General features: G+C 40.1%; 1 protein-coding gene across 1 annotated transcript in view; it reads right to left on the reverse strand.

Annotated features, from left to right (window-relative positions):
- The window catches only part of LOC128701426 (location of vulva defective 1-like), a 384,351-nt gene that overhangs the window by 164,285 nt on the left and 197,817 nt on the right, over positions 1-22,249 (reverse strand). Inside the window, exons 26-27 of the mRNA XM_070100373.1 lie at positions 7,991-8,126; positions 6,188-6,314 (exon numbers count right to left, since the gene is read on the reverse strand). Coding sequence (XP_069956474.1) covers positions 6,188-6,314; positions 7,991-8,126 — 263 coding nt within the window. The remainder of the gene's footprint in view (positions 1-6,187; positions 6,315-7,990; positions 8,127-22,249) is intronic.

The following is a 22,249-nucleotide window of genomic DNA, read 5'->3' on the forward strand; positions in this document are numbered from 1 at the left end:
AGGATTTTTTTTATATGGTGCACACTGACCACACAGACCCATTCTCTCACATGTGGGCCTACCAGTTTTCTCCTGCCTGATTTGAAGCCGCTAGAATTTATGAGTATATATACGTCAAACACGGTACCTCGTAAACGTATATATACGGCCGCGACGGTCAAAGGGTTAAAAATGCAATACTAGAATGTGGGGCAGAAGTTTGTGGCTATAGGAGTGTAGGTGCAGGAGGAAAGAGGAGTGATTGGTTGAATGATGAAGTAAAGGGTGTGATAAAAGAGAAAAAGGTAGCTTATGAGAGACTTTTACAAAGCAGTAATGCTATAAGAAGAGCAGAGTATATGGAGAGTAAAAGAAAGGTGAAGAGAGTGGTGAGAGAGTGCAAAAGGAGAGCTGATGATAGAGTGAGAGAGAGGCACTGTCAAGAAATTTTAATGAAAATAAGAAAAAATTTTAGAGTGAGAAACAAGTTAACCCTTAAACTGTCCAAACGTAGATCTACGTTCACATGCATAGTGCTCCGACCTTGATTTTCCCCATTTGAAAGCATGTAAAAAAAATGTAGATCTACGTTTGGAGCCCCTTGCACATGGACATAGATCTACGTTTGGACAGTTTAAGGGTTAAGAAAGCCTAGGGAATAAATGGATTTGTCAGTTAAAAACAGAGTAGGGGAGTTAGAAGATGGGGAGATGGAGAGATATTGGGTAGATGGTAGGAATATTTTGAGGAACTTTTAAATGTCGACGAAGAAAGGGAGACGGTCATTACATGCACTGGCCAGGGAGGCATAACATCTTCTGGGAGTGAACAAGAGCAGGATGTGAGTGTGGGTGAGGTGCGTGAGGCAATACATAGAATGAAAGGGGGTAAAGCAGCAGGAACTGACGGGATCATGACAGAAATGTTAAAAGCAGGGGGGAATATAGTGTTGGAGTGGTTGGTAATTTTGTTTAATAAATGTATGGAAGAGGGGAAGGTACCTAGGGATTGGCGGAGAGCATGTATAGTCCCTTTATATAAAGGGAAGGGGGACAAAAGAGATTGTAAAAATTATAGAGGAATTAGTTTATGAGTATACCAAGAAAAGTGTACATTAGGGTTATAATTGAAAGAATTAGAGGTAAGACAGAATGTAGGATTGTGGATGAGGAAGGAGGTTTTAGAGTGGGTAGAGGATGTGTAGATCAAGTGTTTACATTGAAGTAGTATATATGTGAGACCTGGAGAGAGTTTCGGGGGTCAACGCCCCCGCGGCCCGGTCTGTGACCAGGCCTCCTGGTGGATCAGCGCCTGATCAACCAGGCTGTTGCTGCTGGCTGCACGCAAACCAACGTACGAGCCACAGCCCGGCTGATCAGGAACTGACTTTAGGTGCTTGTCCAGTGCCAGCTTGAAGACTGCCAGGGGTCTGTTGGTAATCCCCCTTATGTGTGCTGGGAGGCAGTTGAACAGTCTCGGGCCCCTTACACTTATTGTATGGTCTCTTAACGTGCTAGTGACACCCCTGCTTTTCATTGGGGGGATGGTGCATCGTCTGCCAAGTCTTCTGCTTTCGTAGTGAGTGATTTTCGTGTGCAAGTTCGGTACTAGTCCCTCTAGGATTTTCCAGGTGTATATAATCATGTATCTCTCCCTCCTGCGTTCCAGGGAATACAGGTTTAGAAACCTCAAGCGCTCCCAGTAATTGAAGTGTTTTATCTCCGTTATGCGCGCCGTGAAAGTTCTCTGTACATTTTCTAGGTCGGCAATTTCACCTGCCTTGAAAGGTGCTGTTAGAGTGCAGCAATATTCCAGCCTAGATAGAACAAGTGACCTGAAGAGTGTCATCATGGGCTTGGCCTCCCTAGTTTTGAAGGTTCTCATTATCCATCCTGTCATTTTTCTAGCAGATGCGATTGATACAATGTTATGGTCCTTGAAGGTGAGATCCTCCGACATAATCACTCCCAGGTCTTTGACGTTGGTGTTTCGCTCTATTTTGTGGCCAGAATTTGTTTTGTACTCTGATGAAGATTTAATTTCCTCATGTTTACCATATCTGAGTAATTGAAATTTCTCATCGTTGAACTTCATATTGTTTTCTGCAGCCCACTGAAAGATTTGGTTGATGTCCGCCTGGAGCCTTGCAGTGTCTGCAATGGAAGACACTGTCATGCAGATTCGGGTGTCATCTGCAAAGGAAGACACGGTGCTGTGGCTGACATCCTTGTCTATGTCGGATATGAGGATGAGGAACAAGATGGGAGCTAGTACTGTGCCTTGTGGAACAGAGCTTTTCACCGTAGCTGCCTCGGACATTACTCTGTTGACGACTACTCTCTGTGTTCTGTTAGTGAGGAAATTATAGATCCATCGACCGACTTTTCCTGTTATTCCTTTAGCACGCATTTTGTGCGCTATTACGCCATGGTCACACTTGTCGAAGGCTTTTGCAAAGTCGGTATATATTACATCTGCATTCTTTTTGTCTTCTAGTGCATTTAGGACCTTGTCGTAGTGATCCAATAGTTGAGACAGACAGGAGCGACCTGTTCTAAACCCATGTTGCCCCGGGTTGTGTAACTGATGGGTTTCTAGATGGGTGGTGATCTTGCTTCTTAGGACCCTTTCAAAGATTTTTATGATATGGGATGTTAGTGCTATTGGTCTGTAGTTCTTTGCTGTTGCTTTACTGCCCCCTTTGTGGAGTGGGGCTATATCTGTTGTTTTTAGTAACTAAGGGACGACCCCCGTGTCCATGCTCCCTCTCCATAGGATGGAAAAGGCTCGTGATAGGGGCTTCTTGTAGTTCTTGATGAACACAGAGTTCCATGAGTCTGGCCCTGGGGCAGAGTGCATGGGCATGTCATTTATCGCCTGTTCGAAGTCATTTGGCGTCAGGATAACATCGGATAGGCTTGTGTTAATCAAATTTTGTGGCTCTCTCATAAAAAATTCATTTTGATCTTCGACTCTCAGTCTGGTTAGCGGCTTGCTAAAAACTGAGTCATATTGGGACTTGAGTAGCTCACTCATTTCCTTGCTGTCATCTGTGTAGGACCCATCTTGTTTAAGTAGGGGCCCAATACTGGACGTTGTTCTCGATTTTGATTTGGCATAGGAGAAGAAATACTTTGGGTTTCTTTCGATTTCATTTATGGCTTTTAGTTCTTCCCGCGATTCCTGACTCATAAAGGATTCTTTTGGCTTAAGTTCGATGCTTGCTATTTCTCTGACCAGTGTCTCCCTACGCATTTCAGATATATTGACCTCTTTTAGCCGCTCTGTTATTCTTTTCCGTCGCCTGTAAAGGGAGCGCCTGTCTCTTTCTATTTTACATCTACTCCTCCTTTTTCTTAGAGGAATAAGCCTTGTGCATACATCGAGTGCCACCGAGTTAATCTGTTCTAGGCATAAGTTGGGGTCTGTGTTGCTTAGTATATCTTCCCAGCTTATATCGGTTAGGACTTGGTTTACTTGGTCCCACTTTATGTTTTTGTTATTAAAGTTGAATTTGGTGAATGCTCCCTCGTGACTAGTCTCATTTTGTCGGTCTGGGGCTCCACGCATACATGTCTGAACCTCAATTATGTTGTGATCTGAGTATATTGTTTTTGATATGGTGACATTTCTTATCAGATCATCATTGTTAGTGAAGATGAGGTCTAGTGTATTCTCCAGTCTAGTAGGCTCTATTATTTGCTGGTTTAAATTGAATTTTGTGCAGAGATTTAAAAGCTCGTGTGAGTGTGAGTTTTCATCAGAGCTGCCTCCTGGTGTTATTACTGCAACAATATTATTTGCTATATTCCTCCATTTTAGGTGCCTTAAGTTGAAATCCCCCAGGAGCAAGATGTTGGGTGCAGGAGCTGGAAAATTTTCCAGACAGTGGTCAATTTTTAACAGCTGTTCCTGGAATTGCTGGGATGTTGCATCTGGAGGCTTGTAGACTACCACAATGACTAGGCTTTGGTTCTCGACCTTTACTGCTAAAACTTCCACTACATCATTTGAGGCATTAAGCAGTTCTGTGCAAACAAGTGACTCTGCAATGTACAGGCCAACCCCCCCCTTTTGCCTGTTCACTCTGTCACATCTGTATAGGTTGTAACCTGGGATCCATATTTCGTTGTCCAAGTGATCCTTTATGTGGGTCTCAGTGAAAGCCGCGAACATTGCCTTTGCCTCTGCAAGCAGTCCACGGATGAAAGGTATTTTGTTGTTTGTTGCTGTTTTTAGACCCTGTATATTTGCAAAGAAGAATGTTATCGGACAGGGAAGTTTTTATTGCATTTATGGATTTAGAAAAGGCATATGATAGAGTGGATAGGGGAGCAATGTGGCAGATGTTGCAAGTATATGGAATAGGTGGTAAGTTACTAAATGTTGTTAAGAGTTTTTATGAGGATAGTGAGGCTCAGGTTAGGGTGTGTAGAAGAGAGGGAGACTACTTCCCAGTAAAAGTAGGTCTTAGACAGGGATGTGTAATGTCACCATGGTTGTTTAATATATTTATAGATGGGGTTGTAAAAGAAGTAAATGCTAGGGTGTTCAGGAGAGGGGTGAGATTAAATTATGGGGAATCAAATACAAAATGGGAATTGGCACAGTTGCTTTTTGCTGACGATACTGTGCTTACGGGTGATTCTAAAGAAAAGTTGCAAAGGTTAGGGGACGAGTTTGGGAGTGTGTGTAAAGGTAGAAAGTTGAAAGTGAACATAGAAAAGAGTAAGGTGATGAGAGTATCAAATGATTTAGATAAAGAAAAATTGGATATCACATTGGAGAGAAGGAGTATGGAAGAAGTGAATGTTTTTAGATATTTGGGAGTTGATGTGTCAGCAGATGGGTTTATGAAGGATGAGGTTAACCATAGAATTGATGAGGAAAAAAAGGTGAGTGGTGTGATGAGGTATATGTGGAGACAAAAAACATTATCAATGAAGGCAAAGAAGGGAATGTATGAAAGTATAGTGGTACCAACACTCATATATGGATGTGAAGCTTGGGCTGTAAATGCTGCAGAACGGAGGCAGTTGGAGGCAGTGGAGATTTCCTGTCTAGGGGCAATGTGTGGTGTAAATATTATGCATAGAATTTGAAGTGTGGAAATTAGGAGTATTAGTCAGAGGGCTGAAGAGGGGCTGCTGAGGTGGTTTGGTCATTTAGAGAGAATGAATCAAAGTAGAATGACATGGAGAGTGTATAAATCTGTAGGGGAAGGAAGGCAGGGTAGGGATCGTCCTCGAAAAGGTTGGAGGGAGGGGGTAAAGGAGGTTTTGTGGGCGAGGGGCTTGGATTTCCAGGAAGCATGCATGAGCGTGTTAGATAAGAGTGATTGGGACCTGACGAGCTGTTGGAGTGTGAGCAGGGTAATATTTAGTGAAGGGATTCAGGGAAACAGGTTATTTTTATATAGCCAGTGTTGAGTTCTGGAAATGGGAAGTACAATGCCTGGACTTTCAAGGATGGGTTTTGGATATTGGCTGTTTGGTGGGATGTGTAATATTATGGTATATATATACTAACTGGGTCCCTGATATTATAATTATTTCAGGTCACTTTTTATATTGTATCTTCATACATATATGCTTCTAAACTGTTGTATCTGGGCACCTCTGCAAAAACAGTGATTATGTGTGAGTGAGGTGAAACTGAGTGATGATAAAAGTATTTTCATTTCGGGGATTTTCTTTCTTTTTGGGTCACCCTGCCTAGGTGGGAGATGGCCAACTTGTTAAAAAAAATAATAAATGACACATTGTAAGCTTTACAAAGAAATAAAAATTTTGAATTCGAATTTTGAGAATGACATTTGGGAGTACATGCCAAAAGCCCACGTATATGCAGAGCACTTCAGGCAAACTTAAAACTAATTTAAGATTAATAAGCCAATAACAGTAAGGTGTAAATTTAGGAACTTTCAATGAATTCAAGAGAATTTAATATTCTATTAGTTCATACTATATGGCTTTAATATAAACAAGAATCTCTTAGAAATGTTTCTAGCACATTGTTGAATCCATGCCATGAAGAATTCAGGATGGTCTGGGAACAGAGGGAGGCCCCTACCCAGTACTAGAGTGGTATACATAATACAATGGTCACTGAGTATATAATGGACACAAAAACTATGACTATTATTATTATTTATACATTTCTTTCAGTAGTATATGCCTGCTGGTACCTAGCACATTAAGTGACTTACTTGCTCTCTCGAGGGCCAGCTCAACTCGTGACCTGCGGAGCTTTCTTGGACGTGACTTACGGAATATGTATACAATGACGAATGATGCCGGTAACCTGAGCAGGTTGGTCATTATTGCAATAAAAACCTGCATGATAAAAATAATACAAAATTTTAGTATACCAGCATCAAAGTGGTATTGTGCACTGACAAATAGTAGCACACTTATGTGACAATAATAGACAGTCAGCTTTTTTTTTTGTAAAACAATAATAAAACTTTCACAAAACATTACGACAAATACAAAGATGGGATAAGCCACAAATAATTATGAAAAATGTTTGTAAAATATACAATATGGATAATTCACTTAATAATAATAATAATAATAATAAGAAGAATAATAATACAGTGGACCCCAGCCTTACGATATAATTTCATTCCAGAAGTATGTTCAGGTGCAGTTACCGAACGAATTTGTTCCCATAAGGAATATTGTGAATTAGATTAGTCCGTTTCAGACCCCCAAAAATACATGTACAAAAGCACTTACATAAATACACTTACATAATTGGTCGCATTGGAAGCTGATCGTAAGGCGGGGGTCCACTGTATCTTTATTTTGTAAAACAATAATAAAAGCACTGGAATAATACAAAATGTACCGAATGTATGCATGGGAACAACCGCACTGGCTTGTAAACATTGGCACAATAACTGAAGGCAGGGCAGCTAAGGCGCGCTCAGGCCAGAGGGACATGTAAGTCGAGTTTTTGTTCATACGTCGGGGGAAATTTTTTAAGCTGAAACTCTTTGCAAGTCGATTTTATTGTTAGATGAGGCCTTTGTAAGTCGGGGGTTCACTGTACAAAGACATAATGTGAAGAAATATATACAAAAGATGAGGTAATAAGTCCCTCAGCCTTGGAGCTGGTGAAGAGCACCTCCAAGGCTGAAGGATTGATTACCTCATCTTTTGTATATGTATATTTCTTCACATTATGTCCTTGTATTGTACTGATAAAGATAAAATATAAAGATTTTATTTCCTTGCAAAGGTTACAATGTGTAATTCCAATTTTGATTTGTTAAGTACAAAGAAAGTCACTATCATGCTGGGGCATTTCATGCAGACTAATCCTAATACAGCCTGTCCTCACTTAATGATGGAGTTCTGTTCCTAAGAGCATGTCGGTAAACGAATTTGTTGCTAAGTGAGGAGCATACTATAATGGTAGAGGATATGTGTCAACTGTTTTTTATATTGTTTTAATGTCACCTTTGCACTATTTAAAACATTTATGGTGTATTTTTAAAAGTTTATACAGTAGCGTACTGTATACTGTAATAAACGGAATAGAGGAAATCAGCTCTAGTATACATTATTTAGGAATGCATACTGGTCAGAGCCCATCATAAGTCCAAGGCATCAGTAAACAGGTACATGTATGTCGCTAAGTGAGGAGAAGCTGTACTTAAAAACTAAAGTCTAGACAGGATAAGACTGGTTGATTTTTATTAAAGCCAGTGGCTGGCAAAACATCTACAAATAAAGATAACCAGATGCTGAACATGTGTCTAATTCCTCATTTTGTCGATATTGTATACCATTTATGTACAAGGTTTAATCTAATTATTCCCCAAATACCCTGCATAAACTAAGGCTTCCTGTTGAATGTCACAACCATGCCACATATTTCATATATATAGCCATTTGTAATCATTCCCATAGGTCATAGTTTGTGTAAAGAGCCTAAAACACTTCATAAATATGTAAAATAAATTTAACACTTAAAGGGCTTGAAAGAGTTAGGCATAACATACCCTAGTTGAGCTCATGTTGAATGGGCCAATCTGAACTCCAGAATTACTAGGATCTTCTTCTTCTTTTTCATACCACATGGCTTCTCCCAACATGGACAGGAACAGCAATGAAAAACACGCTCCTACTCGTTGACACCTGCGAAAGTATAAGATGCTTTTTTTTACCATTCAACTATAGCCAATGTAAATAATGGATTAACACAACAGCAGGCCTACTGGCCTATACAAGGCAGGTCCTATCAAAATCACACATTCCCACCCACACATTTGTCCAACCCTTTTCCAAGGTCACCCAAGAATTTGTTTCAGTACCTCAGGTATTTATCAAACCCAGCCCTTTTTACTTGTATATTTATTCACTCTCTTTTTAAAGCTACCCAAGGTCTTAGCCTCTATTACTCTACTTGGCAGATTGTTCCACACACTGACAGGGCAGGTGTTGGTATTCTCACATGTTCAGTTGAAGGTATTGTTAGGGCTTTAAACTAGTATTAGTTAGAGGTATGGGTTTAAGAAACGAAAGTATGTGTGGAAACACTGATTCAGGCTTGATATCATGAGTCTTAAGAAAAACAGTCATCAAGTAACACTGGGCAATGATAACAGAAATTGTGGAAAAGCAAAGTTGAATAGGAAAAATGTGCAGAATCAAAAACACGAAAATTAGACACATGTGCAACATCTGGGTATCTTTATTGTAGACGTTTCACCAACCAGTTGCTGTAGCAATATAAATTCATGTATATAACTGGAAGTAGAACTACATACAAAAAATGAGGTAATCAGTTCCTAGCCTTGGAGTTCATGAAGAGTACCGTAGTCACGAAGAATCTGAAGCACAAGCAAGAAGGCTGGTTCTTATATACTCGCATCAGATGGTAAGAGGCATGTACCAAACAAAGACAGTGTCACTTGTAGGCAGGATTTCCCAGTGAGGGACCGATTACCTCATCATTTGTATATAGTTCTACTTCCAATTATATCCTTGAATTTGTATTGCTAAAGCCACTGGTTGGCAAAACATCTACAATAAAGATACCCAGATGTTGCACAAGTCTAATTTTCATACTGTTGGTTTGGAATTGTATACCATTCATGTACAACAAGAAAAACATATAAATGTACTTTGTACTAATAGATGAAGTGCTAGGAATAAAATTAATGAATTACTTTTAATAGAATGGTACACAGGTGATGGCTATGCCTGGAGAGGGTTTTGGGGGGTCAATGACCTTGTGGCCCAGTCTGTGACCAGGCCTCATGGTGGATCAGGGCCTGATCAACCAGACTGTTACTGCTGGCCACATGTTGGACACTTAGTGAGTTGTCTCTTATTGTGCTAGTGGCGTCCCTGCATTTCATTGGGGGGGGAGGGATGTTGCATCACCTGCCAAGTCTTTTCCTTTTATGAGGAGTGATTTTCATGTGCAAATTTGGGTTTATCTCTCTTGGGTTTTCCACATACAGTAGGGCCCCACTTTATGGCATTTCGCCTTACGGCATTCCACTAATACGGACATTTTTCAAATACAGTGGACCCCCGCATAACGATTACCTCCAAATGCGACCAATTATGTAAGTGTATTTATGTAAGTGCATTTGTACGTGTATGTTTGGGGGTCTGAAATGGACTAATCTACTTCACAATATTTTTTATGGGAAAAAATTCGGTCAGTACTGGCACCTGAACATACTTCTGGAGTGAAAAAATATCGTTAACCGGGGGTCCACTGTAATGATCAAAACTCACTACACGGCTCCCCCACTTGATTCTCTAATATGGTCACCGTGTGCCACCCAGTTTGTTCACATTCTGTGTGTGCTCTGGGTCTCTCCATTATGTCTGGAAACTTTCCAAAATTTCAAGTGTTTCAAAGTTATTTTATATTTTATACATATATTTTTCATGCAAGATTTCAGGTACGTCTTGCTACTTCTACTTACACTTAGGTAACACTACACATACATGTACAAGCATATATATACACACCCCTCTGGGGTTTCTTCTATTTTCTTTCTAGTTCTTGTTCTTGTTTATTTTCTCTTGTCTCCATGGAGAAGTGGAACAGAATTCTTCCTCCGTAAGCCATGCGTGTCGTAAGAGGTGACTAAAATGCCGGAAGCAAGGAGCTAGTAACCCCTTCTCCTGTATATATTACTAAATGTAAAAGGAGAAACTTTCGCTTTTCCTTTTGGGCCACCCCTTCTCGGTGGGATATGGCCGGTGTGTTGAAAGAAAGACATATATTTTTCAACACATCGGTCGTCTCCCACTGAGGCAGGGCGACCAAAAAGAAAGAAAATCCCCACTTTCACCTCGCTCATACATTATCACTGTTTATGCAGAGGCGCTCAGATATGACAGTTTAGAAGTCCCTCCAAACTGCTAATATCACAAACCCCTCTTTAAAGTGCAGGCACTGTACCTCCCATTCCCAGGACTCAAGTCCAGCTAACCGGTTTCCATGAATCCCTTCACTAAATATTACCCTACTCACACTCCAACAGTTCCTCAGGTCCCAAAAATCATTTGTCTCCTTTCACTCCTCTCTAACATGCTCACAAATGCTTGCTGGAAGTCCAAGTTGCACACCCACGAAACTTTTTTTACCACTCCCTCCAACCTTTTTGAGGATGACTCCTACCCCTCTTTTCTTCCCCTACAAATTTATATGCTCTCCAAGTCATTCTACTTTGATCCATTCTCTCTAAATGACCAAACCATCTCAACAAATTTCTTCAGACTAATACTTTTAGTAACTCCACACTTCCTCCTAATTTCCATACTTCGAATTCTCTGCATAATATATACACCACACACTGCTCTTAGATAGGACATCTCCACTGCTTTCAGCCGCTTTCTCATTGCAGCATTTGCAACCCAAGCTTCACATCCATATAAGAATGGTGGTACCACTATACTTTCATACATTCCCTTCTTTGCCTCCATGGATAACATTTTTTGTCTCCACAGACACCTCAGTGCACCACTTGTCTTTTTTCCTTCATCAATTCTATGGTTGCCCTCATCCTTCATAAACCCATCCATTGACAAGTCCATTCCCAAATATCTGAAAACATTCACTTCTTCCATACTCCCTCTCTCCAATGTGATATCCAAATTTTCTTCATTTAAATCATTTGATACTCTCATTACCTTACTCTTATCTATGTTCACTTTCAACTTCCTACCTTTACACATCCTCCCTAACTCGTCCACTAACCTTTGCAACTTTTATTTAGAATCTCCCATAAGCACAGCATCATCAGCAAAAAGTAACTGTCAGCTCCCATTTTGTATTTCATTCCTCATATTTTAATGCCACCCCTCTCCCGAACACCCTAGCATTTACTTCTTTTACAACCTCATCTATAAATATATTAAACAACCATGGTGACATTACACATCCCTGTCTAAGACCTACTTTTACCGAGAAGTAATCTCCCTCTCTCCTATACACCCTAACCAGAGCCTCACTATCCTCATAAAAATTCTTCACAGCATTTAATAACTTTCTACCTATTCCATATACTTGCAACATCTGGCACATTGCTCTCCTATCCACTCTATCATATACTTTTTCTAAATCCATAAATGCAATGAAAACTTCCCTACCTTTATCTAAACACTGTTCACATATATGCTTCTACAAATCCCGCACCCACTCTAAGGCCTCCTTGCTCATCCGCAATCCTACTCTCTGTCTTGCCTCTAATTCTTTCAGTAATAACTCTACAGTACACTTTACCTGGTATATTCAGTAAACTTATTCATCTATAATTTTTACAATCACTTTTGTCCCCCTTCCCTTTATACAAAGGAACTATACATGCTCTCTGCCAATCCTTGGTACTTTCCCCTCTTTCATACATTTATTAAACAAAAGTACCAACTACTCCAACACTATATCCACCCCACTTTTAACATTTCTGTCATGATTCCATCAGTTCCTGCTGCTTTACCCCCTTTCATTCTATGTAATGCCTCACACACCTCCCTCACATTCACATCCTGCTCTTCTTCACTCCCAAAAGATGTTATACCTCCCTGGCTAGTGCATGAAATTACTGCCTCCCTTTCATCATCAACATTTAAACACTCATCAAAATAATTCAGCCATCTACCCAATACCTCCAGTTGCCCACCAACTAACTCCCCTACTCTCGTTTTAACTGACAAATCCTGCTGTTCCCTAGGCTTTCTTAACTTGTTTATCTTACTCCAAGTTTTTTTCTTATTTTCAGCAAAATTTCTTGCCAGTGCCTCTCCCACTCTATTATCTGCTCTCCTTTTGCAGTCTCTCACCACTCTCTTCACCTTTCTTTTACTCTCCATATACTCTACTCTTCTTATAACACTTTTGCTTTGTAAAAATCTCTCATAAGCTAACTTTTTCTCTTTTATCACACCCTTTACTTCATCATTCCACCAATCACTCCTCTTTCCTCCTGCACCCACCCTCCTATAACCACAAACTTCTGCCCCACATTCTAATACTGCATTTTTAAAACCTTTCCAACCCTTTTCAACCCCCCCACTACTCATACCTGCACCAGCCCACCTTTCTGCCAATAGTTGCTTATATCTCACCCGAACTTCCTCCTCCCTTAGTTTATACACTTTCATCTCTCTCTTACTTACTGTTGCCATTTTCCTATTGTCCTATCTACCTCTTACTCTAACTGTAGCAACAACTAAATAATGAGCTGATATATCCATTGCCTCTCTATAAACATGTACATCCTGAAGCCTAGCCATCAACCTTTTATCTGCCAATACATAATCTAACAAACTATTTTCATTACGTGCTATATCATACCTTGTATACTTATTTATCCTCTTTTTCATGAAATATGTATTACTTATTACCTACCCTCTTTCTACACATAGCTCAATTAAAGGCTCCCCATTTTCATTTACCCCTGGCACCCCAAATTTACCTACTACTCCCTCCACAACATTTTTACCCACTTTAGCATTGAGATCCCCAACCACAAGTACTCTCTCACTTTGTTCAAAACTCCCCATGCACTCACTCAGCATTTCCCAAAATCTCTCTCCTCTACACTTCTTTCTTCTCCAGGTTCATAAGCACTTACTATAACCCACTTTTCACATCCAACCGTTATTTTACTCTGTATAATCCTTGAATTTATACATTTATATTCCCTCTTTTCCTGCCCTAACTTATCCTTCAACATTATTGCTATTCCTTCTTTAGGTCTAACTCTATTTGCAGCCCCTTACCTTTGATGTACCTTTGAAGAGTTTCAAGAGCATATCTACTCTCTGAGCCCGGCCATGGGCCAGGCTTGTCTGGTGCTTGCCTGGTCAACCAGGCTGTTGCTGGTGGAGGCCCGCTGCCCCACATATTCATTACAGCCTGGTTGATCTGGCACCTGGTTAAGATAGTTGTCCAGTTTCCTCTTGAAGGCTTCTACACTTGTTCTAGCCATGCTTCAGATACCTTCTGGTAAGATTTGAATAGTCTGGGACCCCGGATGTTGATAGTGCTCCCTTATTTTCCCCGCCGCACCCCTGCTCCTCACTGGGTTTATATATTACACTTCCTCCCATATCTCTCACTCCAGTATGTTGTTATGGCAGTGTGCAGATTTAGCACCAGGCCCTCGAGTATTTTCCAGGTATATACAGTGGTCCCTCAATTATCGTCCGGCCTGAAAGTCGTCCATTTCGGAAATAGTCCCGTTATTTCATCTAAACATTGGCTCATAAATGGTCCATTAACTCGCTAATCGTCTTTCGTCCTGGACGCATACTCAAGGCTCTGAGCCGTTCCCAGCCAGTGTGCCACTGTTTACCAGTGAGCGACGGTCCCCTCACGTGTTCATACAAAATATTTCATAATATTCCATTCATTTTAGTGCTTGCAAGTGCTAAATAAGCTACCATGGCTCCAAAGAAAACCCCTAGTGTCAAACCTTTGGTAAAGAAGGTGAGAAATATGAATGAATTTATGAAAAACATCATTGAACAATATGAAAGGAGCAAGAGTTTCAGCAGGAAGAGCAACAGATCACAGCTCAGAATCTTGCTGCAGAGGAGGAGGAAGAGAGATGGGAGAAGGTGCCTTCTTCAGAAATTAAGGAGATTTTTGAAATGTGGGGTAGGATGGAAAGATTTATGGAGAAACATCACCCTGAGAAGGATGTTGCAAGCCATATCAGCAACTTGTACAGTGACAGAGTCTTGGCCCATTTTTGGGAAGTTTTAAAGAGACGCCAGAAACAGAGCTCTCTGGACAGTTTTTTTGTGAGACAGGACTCCAGTGACTCTCAAGTTGGTCCTAGTGGCATTAAGAAACAGAGAAGAGAAGTAACCCAAGAAAAGCACTTGGTACCTGAGGTGTTGATGGAAGGGGATTCCCCTTCCAAACAGTAATTCAATGTCTCTCCTCCTCCAGTCTTCCATACACTAAGAAGAATCACCAATAAAGATAAGTGTTATGCTGTTAATGTTTCATTCATCATGTCCCATTGTATTGTTTATGTACTACATCTATATTCATGTAAAAAATTTTTTTGTTTAATACTTCTGGGTGTCAGGAACGGATTAATTGTATTTACATTATTTCTTATGGGGAAAAATGATTCGAAAATCATCTATTTCGATAATAGTCCCACTTCCAGGAATAGATTATGGATGATAATTGAAGGACCACTGTATTATCATGGACCTCTCTCTCTCCTCCGCTAGAATGAATACTTGTTCAAGTCTTGCAGGCGTTCCCAGTAGTGTAGGTGCTTTACAGGCTCAATATGAGCCGTAAACAATCTCTGTACAATGGAACCCCGGTTAATGATATTTTTTCACTCCAGAAGTATGTTCAGGTGCCAGTACTGACCGAATTTGTTCCCATAAGGAATATTGTGAAGTAGATTAGTCCATTTCAGACCCAAACATACACGTACAAACGCACTTACATAAATACACTTACATAATTGGTCGCATCCGGAGGTGATCGTTATGTGGGGGTCCACTGTATTTGCTTCAGCTCAGATATTTCTCCTGCTTTGAATGGGGTCATCAACACTGAGCAATATTCTAAGCGAGGGAGCACTAGCTCCCATTTATTTCTCATTTATTTTCCATTTATTTCTCCCCACTGAAACTCTCCTACCCCATCAGCTTTGATTCACTTAAAGCCAGGATTAATGAATTTTTTTTTTTTTCAACAAGTCGGCCGTCTCCCACCGAGGCAGGGTGACCCAAAAAAGAAAGAAAATCCCCAAAAAGAAAATACTTTCATCATCATTTAACACTTTCACCACACTCACACATTATCACTGTTTTTGCAGAGGTGCTCAGAATACAACAATTTAGAAGCATACACATATAAAGATACACAACATATCCCTCCAAACTGCCAATATCCCAAACCCCTCCTTTAAAGTGCAGGCATTGTACTTCCCATTTCCAGGACTCAAGTCCGACTATATGAAAATAACAGCTTTCCCTGAATCCCTTCACTAAATATTACCCTGCTCACACCCCAACAGATCGTCAGGTCCCAAGTACCATTCGTCTCCATTCACTCCTATCTAACACGCTCACGCACGCTTGCTGGAAGTCCAAGCCCCTTGCCCACAAAACCTCCTTTACCCCCTCTCTCCAACCCTTTCGAGGACGACCCCTACCCCGCCTTCCTTCCCCTATAGATTTATATGCTTTCCATGTCATTCTACTTTGATCCATTCTCTCTAAATGACCAAACCACCTCAACAACCCCTCTTCAGCCCTCTGACTAATACAGTGTACTTTTATTAACTCCACACCTTCTCCTAATTTCCACACTCCGAATTTTCTGCATAATATTTACACCACACATTGCCCTTAAACAGGACATCTCCACTGCCTCCAACCGTCTCCTCGCTGCTGCATTTACCACCCAAGCTTCACACCCATATAAGAGTGTTGGTACTACTATACTTTCATACATTCCCTTCTTTGCCTCCATAGATAACGTTTTTTGACTCCACATATACCTCAATGCACCACTCACCTTTTTTCCCTCATCAATTCTATGATTAACCTCATCCTTCATAAATCCATCCGCCGACACGTCAACTCCCAAGTATCTGAAAACATTCACTTCTTCCATACTCCTCCTCCCCAATTTGATATCCAATTTTTCTTTATCTAAATCATTTGATACCCTCATCACCTTACTCTTTTCTATGTTCACTTTCAACTTTCTACCTTTACACACATTCCCAAACTCATCCACTAACCTTTGCAATTTTTCTTTAGAATCTCCCATAAGCACAGTATCATCAGTAAAAAGTAACTGTCAATTCCCATTTTGAATTTGATTCTCCAAAATTTAATCCCACCCCTCTCCCAAACACCCTAGCATTTACTTCCTTTACAACCCCATCTATAAATATATTAAACAACCATGGTGACATTACACATCCCTGTCTAAGACCTACTTTTACCGGGAAGTAGTCTCCCTCTCTTCTACACACCCTAACCTGAGCCTCACTATCCTCATAAAAACTCTTTACAGCATTTAATAACTTACCACCTATTCAATATACTTGCAACATCTGCCACATTGCTCCTCTATCCACTCTATCATATGCCTTTTCTAAATCCATAAATGCAATAAAAACTTCCCTACCTTTATCTAAATACTGTTCACATATATGCTTCAATGTAAACACTTGATCTACACATCCCCTACCCACTCTAAAACCTCCTTGCTCATCCGCAATCCTACATTCTGTCTTACCTCTAAGTCTTTCAATTATAACCCTACCGTACACTTTTCCTGGTATACTCAGTAAACTTATTCCTCTATAATTTTTACAGTCTCTTTTGTCCCCTTTCCTTTCATATAAAGGGACTATACATGCTCTCTGCCAATCCCTAGGTACCTTCCCCTCTTTCATACATTTATTAAACAAAAGTACCAACCACTCCAACACTATATCCCCCCTGCTTTTAACATTTCTGTCATGATCCCATCAGTTCCAGCTGCTTTACCCCCTTTCATTCTACGTAATGCCTCACGTACCTCCCCCACACTTACATTCTGCTCTTCTTCACTCCTAAAAGATGGTATACCTCCCTGACCAGTGCATGAAATTACTGCCTCTCTTTCTTCCTTAACATTTAAAAGTTCCTCAAAATATTCTCGCCATCTACCTAATACCTCCATCTCCCCATCTACTAACTCCCCTACTCTGTTTTCAATGAAAATGTTTATATTAATGTAAAATAAGACATTTAATGTGCCCAAGAGTGAGTCACGAACATATGAGCGGCCCAGGCACACGAGTCTGGTACCAATGATTTCTGAGTGGATGTACGAAACCCGGGGGGAAATGTCGCCGAAAAAAGTGCTTGAAATTCAAATTGTACAATTTCTGCACCAGCTGAAAACTGGGGGTCCACTGTATATATAATCATGTATCTCTCCTGCCTGTGTTCCAGGAAATACAAGTCAAGGACCTTCAACCATTCCCAGTACATTTTCCAGGTTAGCAATTTCACCTGCCTTGAAAAGCACTGTTAGTGTGCAGCAATAATCCAGCCTAGATAGAACAAGCAATCTGAACAGTGTCGTCATGGGCTTGGCATCCCTAGTTTTCAAAGTTCTCATTATCCATTCTATCATTTTTCTAGCAGATGCAGTACATACAATGTAGTGGTCTTTGAAAGTGAGATCCTCTGGCATTATCACTCCCAGGTCCTATATATTAGTTTTCTGCTCTATTGTGTGGTTGGAATTTGTTTTATACTTCAATACAGTTTTAATTTCATCACATTTTTCATATCAGAGTAACTGAAATTTCTCTTTGTTGAACTTCATATTGTTTTCTGAGACCTATTTAAGGATTTGGTTGATGTCTGCCTAGAGCCTTACAGTGTCTTCAATGGAGGACACTGTCATGCAAATTTGAGTGTCATCTGCAAAAGAAGACATGGTGCTGTGACTTACATCCCAATTTATGTCAGATATGAGGATGAGGAACAGGATGGAGGCGAGTACCGTGCCTTGTGAAACAGAGCTTTTCGTAGTAGCTGCCTCAGACTTGACTCTGTGTTCTATTTCTTAGGAAGTTACAGATCCATCTACCAACTTTTCTTGTTATTCCTTTATCATGCATTTTGTGTGCCATTACACCATGCTCACAGTTGTCGAAGGCTTTTGCAAAGTCTGTGTATACTACATCTGCATTTTGTTTGTCTTCTATAGCATCCAGGACCTTGTTATAATAGACCAGTAGTTGGGACAGGCAGGAGTGACCTGCTCTAAACCCATGTTGCCCTGAGTTGTGTAACTGATGGGTATGTAGATAAGTGGCAACCTTCCTTCTTAGAACCCTTTCAAATATTTTTATGATATGGGATGTTAATGCTATCGGTCTGTAGTTCTTAGCTATTGCTTTACTGCCCCTTTTGTGGAGTGGGGCTATGTCTGTTGTTTTTAGCAAGTGTGGGATGACCCCTGTGTCCATGCTCTCTCCCCAAAGAATGCTAAAAGCATACGGGCTTCTTGCAGTTCTTGATGAACAAAGAGTTCCACGAGTTTGGGCCTGGGGCAGAATGCATGGGCATTATTTTTTGCCTTTTCAAAGTCATGTGGTGTTAGGATAATATCAGTTAAGTTAAAGTGTACCAAATTCTGAGTCTCAGTCATAAAAAATTAATTTAGGTCTTCGATTCTTAGTCTGGTTAGCAGCTTGCTAAAAACCAAATCATACTGGGACTTAACCCTTTGAGGGTCGACAGGCCTTCTCCGAAACTCGTTCTCAGGGTCGGCCAAATTTAAAAAAAAAAAAAAAATTATTTTCTCTTATGAAAAGATAGAGAATCTTTTCCCGATCATAAAGACACCAAAAGTTTGAAATTTGATAGAAAACTTACGGAATTATGCTCTCGCAAAGTTAGCGGTCTCGGTGATGTTTACGCATCGGCGATTTTGCCCACTTTGAGCCCCATTTTCGGCCAATTTCACTGTACTAGTCGACAAAAAACATGAATATTTCGCTAGAACTCCATTTTTTCTATCGAGTGAGTGCAAGAAACCACCCATTTATGAAATTCAACTATCCAGTACAGTGGTCAGAATTTAGCAATTTTGCCAATTTCACACAAATTTCAAAAAATGCCAATTTCCGAATAGGGTCCAGAATAACCAAGAAAGACATTCCTGGCACTAAAATGACATTTCCTCTAGTCATTAGTCACGTCTCAAGGCCCCTCTTATATTCTTTTGCTTTCCACTTTGAATTTTTATTTTCACAAAAAATATAAGATTTACTGTTATGCAGACTACTGCATTAGTGTAAAAAATGGTATAAATATTATTGGTGCACTTGTGAAAGAATATTAGACTCACCAGTTGACGTGTATTGCACGCTTGGCACAATTTGTTTACTTTTGAAGTTTGGTAAAAATCGATTATTTCTGCTACTTTGAGCTCAATTTCAAGGCACCTTTCATTGTAAAACCAGTCAAAATCATCTCAATTTCTGTAATATGTCTTCCATTCTATAAAATGAGACCAAGAAAACTAGAATACAACAATAAATACCATACGAAAATACACTGCAAAGTCGCTGATTTATTAAAAAAAAATGGTCAAAGTTTTTTTTTTCTCATTATGCACTGTGTGCTGCAGGATTTTTTTTAGACTGTGCACACTGACCACATAGACCCATTCTTTCATATGAAGGCCTACCAGCTTTCTCCCACTAGATTTGAGGCCGCTAGAATTTATGAGTACTAGTACGTCAAAAACCCCTACGCGTAAGACGTACTAGTACGACCAAAACCCTCAAAGGGTTAAGTAACTCACTCATTTCCTTACTGTCGCCCATGTAAGACCCATCTCATTTAAGTAGAGGCCCAATACTTAGATTTGGCATAAGAAATATTTTGGATTTCTTTCAGTTTCATTTATGGCTTTTAGATTTTCTCGCATTTCTTGTCTCCTATAAGATTCCGTTAGCTTAAGTTCAATATATGATATTTCTCTGACCAATACCTCCCTTTATATTACATATATATTGGCCTCTTGTAGCCTGTAAAGAGAGCGCCTCTCTCTTTCTAGTTTACATCTTCTCTTCCTTTTCCTTCAAGGAATATGCTGTGAGCATATCCCGAGTGCCACAGAGTTAATTCTTTCTAGACGTAGGTTTGGATCCATGTTGCTTAGGATATCTTCCCAGCTTATTTCATTTAGGACATGGTTGACTTGGTCCCACAGTATGTTTTTGTTAATGAAGTTGAATTTGGTGAAGGCTCCCTCGTGATTGATTATAACAGAAGTACAGATCTGTACTTCCAATATGTTGTGATCTGAATACATTGTTTTTGATATGGTAATATTTCATATCAGATCATCATTATTACTGAAAATGAGGTCCAATGTATTCTCCAATCTTGTTGGCTTTATTATTATCTGGTTTAAGGTGAATTTGGTGCAGAGAATTAATAGCATGTGTGTGCGTGCGAATTTTCGTAGATCCGCCTCCTGGGGTTATCTCTGCTACAGCATTATTTGCTACATTCCTCCATTTTACATGTCTTAGGATGAAATCCCCTAGCAGCAAGATGTTGGGACAGGAACTGGAAGATTTTCCAGATAATGTTCAATTTTCAAAAGCTGTTCCTGGAATTGCTGGAAAGTTGTATACAACCACACTGACAAGGTTTTGGTTCTCAATCTTTACTACCAAAACATCAACATCATTTGAGTTGTTTAGTAGTTCCAAGCATATCAGTGACTCTGTGACGCACAGGTCAATCCCCCCTCCTTTTTGTCCTGTTCACCCTGTCGTATCTGTATAGGTGATAACCTGGGATCCATATTTCATTGTCAAAGTCATCCTTTATATGTGTGCAAAATCCGCGATGTGTTCGACTCTGTAAGCATTCCACTGATGAAAGGTATTTTGTTGTTTGTTGTTGGGTTTAGATCCTGTATATTTGCAAAGACGAATGCCATCATATTGATATGTGGGGGAGCTTTTTTTCTCTGCACTAATATCTGTTGTTTTGGAGTGGAGGCCACTGACTGTGACTGTATGTATGCATGCATACATACAACAAATCACCTAAAGCCAATAACAAGAGAGCATTAGAGTTAAGAAAGGGGTAACAATTAAGTTGAAGGATCAGTTATGGAAGGAGAAGAAGAAATATAAATGTATAAATTCAAGGATTACATGGATTAAAATAAGGGTCAGATGCAAAAAGTGGGTCATAGTAAGTGTGTATGCACTTGGAGAAGAGAGGAGTGTAGAGGAGAGTGAGAGAGATTTTGGGAGATGTTAAGCGAGTGTGTTGGAACTTTAGAACCAAGTGAGAGTAATTGTGGTAGGGGACCTAAATCCTAAAGTAAGAAAAATGTTTAGAGAGGGTGTGGTTGGTAAGTTTGGGGTGCCAGGTGTAACTGATAATGAGAAGCCTTTGACTGAATTTTGTATAGAAAGGGATTTGGTTATAGTTAATACATATTTTAAGAAGAAAAAAAAAAGGATAAGTACAGTACAGCTCCACTTTACGGCATTACGCCTTGTGGGGTTCCACTTATACGGCGATTTCAAATTATGACCAAAACTTGCTATACAGCTCCCAGTCTTTCTAAAACGGTGCGCCCCACCCAGTTTGTTTACATTCTCTGTGAGCACATCTCTATCATGTCTGGAAACTTTCCAAAATTTAAAGTGTTTTAAAGGTATTACATATTTTATATGTATTCTGATAATTATACTTATGTGTACTTGTATCTAAATATGCTTACACACTGTGCTGGCATGCAGGTACACATTAAAATCACTAAGAGTCTCTACTCTTGATGCCATATTAATAATAATAATACATAATCTCTTGGGGGCATTAAATGTTGTATATTACATTAATACAGAAATTTGTGATGTAGTCCAGCTGGGCTTGTGAGGTCTCTGGGGAGACCTAATTTGACCAATTATATGGTCACACCTTGCCTTGGCAGGCGTCTGTAGCCACGCCCACGTCTGAGGTCTTTTGTTCTTGACGCCTCAGACCTAGGCGTCAGGTCGTACACGTGGTACATACAACATTGGGGAGGGGGGTACTTTGACTACGATATAAGCCCAGGGAAGAGCGGGGCAAGGAGGTTGTTGGTGACAGGTCCGTCGAGCGAGAGCTCTGGACAGCCGCGTGTGTAGTAGACCACGCATTGGGAACCTCGGGTCAGCTGGTCGGTGAATTAAGAGTGAGTACTAGTCCGTGTTACTGAT

The sequence above is a fragment of the Cherax quadricarinatus genome, chromosome 72 (assembly GCF_038502225.1).
Source record: "Cherax quadricarinatus isolate ZL_2023a chromosome 72, ASM3850222v1, whole genome shotgun sequence".
In the NCBI taxonomy this organism is placed as follows: Eukaryota; Metazoa; Arthropoda; class Malacostraca; order Decapoda; family Parastacidae; genus Cherax; species Cherax quadricarinatus.